The sequence below is a fragment of the Lathyrus oleraceus genome, chromosome 3 (assembly GCF_024323335.1).
Source record: "Lathyrus oleraceus cultivar Zhongwan6 chromosome 3, CAAS_Psat_ZW6_1.0, whole genome shotgun sequence".
NCBI lineage: Eukaryota > Viridiplantae > Streptophyta > Magnoliopsida > Fabales > Fabaceae > Lathyrus > Lathyrus oleraceus.
The window spans coordinates 200,320,024-200,327,957 of record NC_066581.1 but is presented as its reverse complement, the minus strand read 5'-3'; the positions used below and the strand labels follow the sequence as shown (position 1 = coordinate 200,327,957).

At 38.1% G+C, this 7,934-nt stretch overlaps 1 protein-coding gene across 1 annotated transcript; it reads right to left on the bottom strand.

Moving 5' to 3' along the window:
- Window positions 1-1,699: 1,699 nt before the first annotated feature.
- On the bottom strand, window positions 1,700-2,206 carry LOC127130409 (proline-rich receptor-like protein kinase PERK2). The gene has a single exon (XM_051059423.1). It carries the CDS (start codon window positions 2,204-2,206, stop codon window positions 1,700-1,702), a length of 507 nt encoding a protein of 168 aa, XP_050915380.1.
- Window positions 2,207-7,934: the final 5,728 nt, after the last annotated feature.

Sequence of the window (7,934 nt, the reverse complement as noted above, 5' to 3'; positions counted from 1 at the left end):
AGAGATAATGAAGCGGATGCTCACTATTCTCCTTTTCATTCAAAGATTAATAGAGCTTTTAGAATTTATAATTAATTGGGGGAGTGATTTTAACTTTATGGAGTTTTAGGGTTTTAAATGAATGACGAAAATCCGAGCAATATGGCGTACGCCAATTATTCGAATAGTCGAGAAATAGTGAAACGGAAGCTTACTATTCTCCTTTTCATCCCAATGTTTATGTTTAAAAGAGAAAATTCTTTTGAAATTGAATGGTTTGGAAAAAAGTTTGAATTCATGTTTATGAATGAAATGATGGTGAATCGATCATCTACTCGATTAATCAATAATCAAATAGGTCTCATTGTAAGAAAGCCCAAGAGTAAGCTATGTGAGGTTGATGGCGATGCTAAGAGCAATCGACTTACAAGGGTGTTTGAAAATGGGCTCGATGTTGAATCGAGAATTGTGATTTGTGCTTTTTTGAAATTGGTTTGGATTGATGGTGAATTGGAATAAAATCGGAAGTGATTATAAAATGATGATGATATGAAATAGTTTTTGTTTGAAATAATGTGAAGTTATGAGAGTGGGAGGAATTAATCCATTTCTTTTTAGCAAAATTAATTTATTAAAACTCGGTTAAATCGGTTAATTGAATTAATTAAAATTAATTATCAAAATTATTTAATTAAATCAAATAATTAAGTTAATTAAAAATGATTAATAGAAATTAAACTAATTAAAGCTTTTAATCAATTAATTAAATCAAAAGAGAAAGAAAATGGATATTAACATTGATTTAATCGGTATGTGTCGACGAAGATGTGCTCGGAACCGGTTTGAGCGTAAGGACAATATGATTAGTGTCGTACGCAAATTCAAAACTCGGTGAAAGTATTCCATTGATATATTGAAAATATGGCGGCATACCGGCATGAAATTGCCGGATCCATAGATTTAATCTGACTAAAAATGCAATGAATTTGAAAGTAGCAACTTAATGGCAATTTTACGAATTGTGCAGACCAATAGGATGATTTTTGATATTTGAAGTAATACAACATTAGTCCATACAAAATCATACAATCCTCAATTAACCATTAAGATAGTTATTAAGTTTTGTATATGTAATAACTGCGACATTCTGAGAAGTGAATCTTAGCAACTGAACAAAATTCTGCTAAGCATTTAACCAAAACCGAAAATGCATCATAATGTTCAGCAAAAAATAAAAGAGCAAACCATGAACTTAGCTAGGATTAGTACCCAACCATAACTTCAAAACTTAAAATCCAGTTCTCACATGAACATTTGAGCTTACTGAAGTTCAAAACGAAATCTGATTGAAACAAAATTTAATCGTAAAAAACAGTTTTCAAACCATAGCAATATCACACATACATGTTTGGAATAGCCCAATATCGACAAAACTCAGCAAAATCAATATAACCATAAATTAATACAACTGATAAACAGAGTTTTTTTTTAGCAATGGTTCAGCAGAAAATACCCGACACCGTGCAATCGTTCTGCTTCAGTGGTGGTTTGACCTGTGGGATTTATCCGCACGCGAAGAAAATCTGGAAAAACTTGAGATTGTTTTCCCCTGTTCTTACTTGATTCTTGAAATCACTATAGCTCCAAAGCTCACAATGATAGACTCCAAACCTTCCCTGTAAACTTCAAGTATTTCTAAAAGCAACAAATCTTCAACAAATCAAATTAAACAAAAATTGAAGTTGTTAAAGGAATGGTTGAGAAGTAAGGCGAATGGGTTTGGTTTTAAGGGTGGAATCGCCGGTGGAGGCGAGTCGAAGGTGATGCTGACGCGGACGGAGGGTCGCGGTGGTTTTCGGCGGATGTTGAGGTTGTGGTTTTGGGGGTTCGTCGGAGAGTTAACGGTGAAGAGCGTGAAGTTTTGTGGTGGAAGCGATGAAGGCGGATGAAGGCGTGGCGGCGGTGAAGGTGTGAGGTGAGTGGGTTTCGGTTGGTGAGCGGTTTTGTGAGTTTGTGAAGGACGAGTGGTTATTGATGGTAGAAGCGGCGGAGATCGGAAGAGATTGAAGGTGGGTTGAAGGGTGACGGCGGCGGCAGTAGGTGGATTCGCCGGTGATGAAGGTTGTTGAGGGAGTGACGGAATCGAAGGAGGGTTTGATGGGAGATGGCGGTGAGGGAGGCGAAAGGAAGAAGATGATGACGTGGAAGGGATTTGTGAGGATTTCATAGTGTGAGTGGGAATTTTTTTCTTTTTCTTGGTTTGCTTTTCTGCTTTTTTCAGAAGGGAGAGAGAGTTGTCATGAGAGAGAGGTGAGAGGTAATGAGATTGTGAGTCCCGTTGAGAGTGGGTGAGGTAGGTTATTTGACGTGAGTGGAGAGAGGATTTTGTTGTTTAACAGTGAGTGGAAGATGGGATGGAGAGAGAATTCGTGAGTGTGCACAGGAATCCAATGCACAAATTTTTTATAATTATTATTTACTTAAAGAAATAGAATCATAAAAACAAATTCTAATTAATATTTAATTTAAATAAATTTTAATTGTTTTAATTGAATAACTAAACCAAAGATTATTGATCAATTAGAAATAGAAACCGAGTACAAATTGCTCGGAAAATTAAATTGGTCACACTAAAATTGTCAGGACAAAACATACTTATTAAAAAAATACAGTCTTCAAATTTTAATGATTCAACCGATTTGTCTGTATTCTCAAATAAATTCATTCTGACTGACATTTTAGGTATTATTCATGATGGAATGTATGTCATGCTATGCATATGATGCAAAAATAAAAATGAAATCAATTCTGCAAAAATTTAAATATGCCTGGACAAAATTGGGGTATGACACATGGCATGTTGATATGTTGCCCCTGCATTCTTCAAGCCAAACGACATTACTTTGTAGCAGTAAGTTCCCCAAGGTGTGATAAAAGTTGTCTTCTCCATATCTTCTAGCGACATCTTTATCTGATTATACCCAAAGAACCCATCCATGAAGGAAAAGATAGAAAACTGAGATGTATTATCAACCAAAACGTCAATGTGAGGCAAAGGGAAGTCATCCTTTGGACTCGCTTTATTGAGATCTCAATAATCTACGCACATTTTGACTTTTCCGTCTTTCTTCGGAACTGGAAAGATATTAGCAACCCACTGTGGGTACTCAGTAATGGCCAGAAAGCCAGCATCCAACTGCTTCTTAACCTCTTCTTTGATCTGGAGTGCCATGTTGGGTCTGGTCCTTCTAAGCTTTTACTTGACGGGAGGACATTCAGGCTTGAGTGGCAAGTGGTGTTCAATGATGTTGGTGTCTAACCCTAGCATATCTTGATATGACCAAGTGAAGACGTCAACATACTCGTGCAATAACTCAACCAACTCGGAGTGTACATGCTTGGCAAGAGATGCCCCAACTTTTACTTCTTTTTTATCGGTTTCAGAACCCAAATTAATGACATCCACTGGTTCTTTGTATGGCTAAATCTCTTTTTCTTCGTGCTCAAGGAGTCGTGCTAGTTCAGTTGGTAATTTACAAATATTCCTCATTGTCGTCTTCAACTTGGTTTACTGGAAATCCAGACTCACACTTCGTTCTTGCCATATTGTAATCAATAGTTTTGTTTGCTCTGCATGTGATGAGCTAATTTTTAGTATACTTTTTGATAAAATGGAAAAAAGGAAAAGAAATCTTTTGACATTTCGTGTTTTTTGTTCAAAACTAAAAATAACTGAAAGAAAAAGGAACACAAATTTTGCATGCAAAAAGTACTTTCATTATTTATTCACATAATACTTTTAAACAATGAGGCCCTTACAAGCTATCCTCTTGTCTCGGGCGGGGGCAGGGGATTCAGAAAAAAAATACATTACGTTTTCTCCGAGTACACTATAGGAATCACGGAAGTGGTCCAGTTGGAGAGCTTGAATCCTGGAGGATATCTACGCACGAGGCTAGGAGTCTCCGGTTTGCTGCCACTGGATTCTCCGATGACTGCCACAGTGTAATCATCTTGAAAGCCGACGCTACTGAGTTTGACTGGGTCGAACTGCTTCTTCTTTGGGCTTGCCTTGCATGCTACCGGGTGATAACCAATACCGAATATGTCACACTTCTTTCCCACGTTGACAACCTTACCCCAACCGGATAACATACCTTTCTTTGAGTCTGCTTGGTGCTTCTGACTGAAGATAAGATGGTAGCGGATGATTGATCATGATTGGCGGTAGCAGAACTGACTTCTTCAAACTCTAAATAATGGAGCGGAATCTCAACAATTCCTTCATATGTCTCGACATATCTGAACGACGAGAGTTCACTAACCAACATGTCTTCTTCACCACATACAATTACCAGCCTTTTTATCAATCAAGAATTTCAACCTTTAGTGCAGCGTAGAGGTGACTACCCCTGCAGCATGAATCCAAGGTCTACCCAACAAACAACTATAAGCTGGATTGATATCCATAACTTGGAAGGTAATGCTGAATTGGTGAGGTCCAACACAAATAGGCAAACCCACTTCCCTAATAACCTGTCTTAAGGAACCATCAAAAGCTCGAACAATTAGAGCGCTGGTCCTCATCTCGGGCCCTTTAAATTGTAATTGACTTAATGTGGCTTTTGGCATTACATTAAGCGAAGAACCAGTGTCAACGAGAACTCGAGATAGAAGAGAGTCTGTGCACATGACTGAAATGTGTAGAGCTTTATTGTGGGTGTTTCCCTTAAGAGGTAACTCTGCTTCATTAAAGCCCAAGTACCTACTAGCAGTGATATTCGCAACCATGTCTCAAATTGATCAACCGTGATATCTCGCATCACATGAGCAATATTCAGGACTTTCAGTAATGCTTTACGGTGAGCCTCAGAACTCAGTTGTAAAGACAAAATGGAGATCTCGGAAGGAGTCTGACCCAACTGATTGACGATATTGAAATCATTATTCTTAATCAATTTAACGAATTCCTGGCCTTCCTCAAAAGTGATGCTCTTCTTGTGATCTTCAACTTGCTCGTCTTCAACCATTTCCCATTTACCCTTAAACACTTTAGATTCTGCAGCTTTGTTAATAATAACCTTCGTCGGTGCTGGAACAGTTGTCATGTTCGGACCGATACAGTTGCCCCCTATCTGCAGAGGATGAGTAGGAAGAACCTTCTCTTTAGGAGGGATAACTGTGGGTGATGAAGACACCTTAGAAGTGTATTTTGGAGTGAATACATGGCCACTACGAGTCATGCCTCGCGTTCCAGTTATATTGACGATCTCAGTGTTAGGAATGTGAATTTCTTTTCCGCCCACATATGTCGTTGTCTCGTAACTCCAAGGCACCTCCTTGGTATTCTGATACGGAAATGGACCAGGTACACGAAAGTGGATTGGCTGAATCCTCTTGGGAGGCGCTTGAACCTTCTTCTTCCTATACATAATAGTTATTGGTTTGATTACTGCAACCTCTTCTACTTCCTTGGACTTGGAGAACTGTATCAACCCTTGATCCATCAGCTTTTGCACACAACCCCTTAACTCGTCACAACTGTCCGGATCACACTCATATACTGCACAATCTTCATGTATACCCGCTAGGAACCCAAACTTTTCAAGTCTCTTCAACACAAATGACAACAGAGTCTTCACATCGTCGACCCGTAGTACAAATTCTTCCATTTCCTCTTCAATAATGGCATTGACTGCTGAACCACCATGATTACGCAGAGGGTTCGTTTTCATATTTGGCTTTTCCTAGGAGAAAGACAAAACCTTATGATTAATCAAGTCTTGAATCTTATATTTGAGGGTCCAACAGTCCTCTGTAGAATGTCCTATATACCCGGCATGGAAAGCGCACGAGGCATTAGGATTGTGCTTAGGATGAAAAGGAGGAGAGGCCACATGGATTTATTTTGGTACAATGGCCCCTACATGAATTAAGTATGGTACTAATTCAGCATATGGCGCCGAAATTTTATCAATTTGAGGGCAATTACCAAAGTTGTTCCTATTATTCTGACCTCGGCCTTGGCCCATGTTGTCCCAATTGCATTGTTGATTCTGATTCTTCTGAGTCGACGTTGGTTGTTGATTGTTGTTTTGGGGTTGATATTGTCACGACATGAGAGCCATTCGAAACTGATAAGGATACGGATAGTACGGAATGAGAGCCATTGGAAACTGATAATATGGGTGGACACTTGTCGTCACAGCACTTGTCTCCCCCTGCTTCTTTTTCGTGAAGCCCCCATGTGACTTCTTACTCGTAGTTTGCTGAGTAATGGTATATGTGATCTTCCCAGATTTCATCCCATTCTCAATGCATTCATCGATAGTTACCATATCTGCAAAATTTGTAAAATAACTCCCAATCATCTTCTTATAATACATCCCTTGAAGCATACCCATGAAGATATCAACAAGTTCATTATCTGACAAAGACGGTATGACCCTGGAAGCCATCTCACGCCAGTGCTGAGCGTACTCCTTAAAGGTCTCATTATCCAGAATGGGGGTAGGAATTCTCCAATCCCATTCTTTATCCATTGCTTAGGGCTCATGTCGTACAACTTGAATCATGATTGATAAGTAGTTGGTGTAGTCCTTGCTTGTTGCATTGCTTTGTGATGAGAGAGAGAGAGAGAGACTTATCAATCATATGATTAGAATTGTACTAAAGTCTATGAATAGAGGTGAACACGATGAGCACTGAGTCATTCGTCCCATACCCAAAGATATTCAAAATGGGAGTAGGAATTCTCCAGTCTCATTCCTTCTCTATTACTTAAGGCTCATGCCACGTGATTCTAACTTTTATTCGATAAGTTCTTGAAGTTTCCACCTTTGACGTGCTTGTATTATCTACTGCTTAGTGTGACTGAGGGTGTCTTGATTGAGAATCTTGACTTGAGGCTTCGATTTACACAACTTAGAAGAAAAAAGTCTTATTAAATGACCAAGAGTCTTTTGGTCATTAAAATTAGACTATGGGATTATACAAGTTCAAAGGATTTAATTGATGAAAATTACATTTGATCAATTTGAATCGTGTGTTAAGATTCAGTTTGAAAACTAGGTTAAAACCTAATCTAATGGTTAAAAAAATTTCAAACTACTCTAAGGGATCATGTTAATGGTTAATCAAGGTTTGATTAACATTCTAAGCCTAAGGGATCATGTCTTGACAATTTGACTAAAAGTTCTAAGTCAAAGTTCCTAAGGGAGCATATCAAGTTATATGGAAAAAAATTGGTAAAATAAACCCCTAAGGGGCAAAAAGGTCTTTTCACCTTAATATTCGATTAGGAACCAAATTAAATCCTCATTAATATTCTAACTAAAACCTAAAAGATTAATCAAGTTCTAAAAACTACTCTAATCAATTAAAACCTAATTATTTAGAAATTTAAATAAATTCTAAAAAAACAAATATTGTTCTAGCTAAACCTCATTTTATTCTAATTAAACCTAAATCTAATTTCCTCAAGATTCTAATTAATCACTAAAATTTAATCAAACTAAACAATTTTGATTACAAGGATTAACCAAGATTAAACCTAATTAATCTAAAAATTAAAACTAAGTGTAATTAAGCTAAAACCATTAGGGGTGCAATTCTGGATTGAATGTGTAGGAAGAAGCCAGTATGGGCTTCATGAGAGAAGCCCAGCAGGATTTTTGGTATGGGAAACAAAAATTCATTGGGCCAAAGGGATAAGGCCTAAAACCTAATATTTTGTACAGGTGAAGGGGTACATGACGGAATAGGAAGGTGTGAAAAACGTAGGCCTCAGTGACCTAAGGCCCAGACCCAAGCACGCGTGTGGAGGGGAAGATTCAAACATATTGGGTTCAAAAATTGTAAGCGCCAAGTTCAAATCATGGCCAGAGGTAACCTTCCGCCGCGCCAGTCGTCGTCTCCGGCGGCGTCGGAAGTTTAAATCAACCAAATCAAAGCCT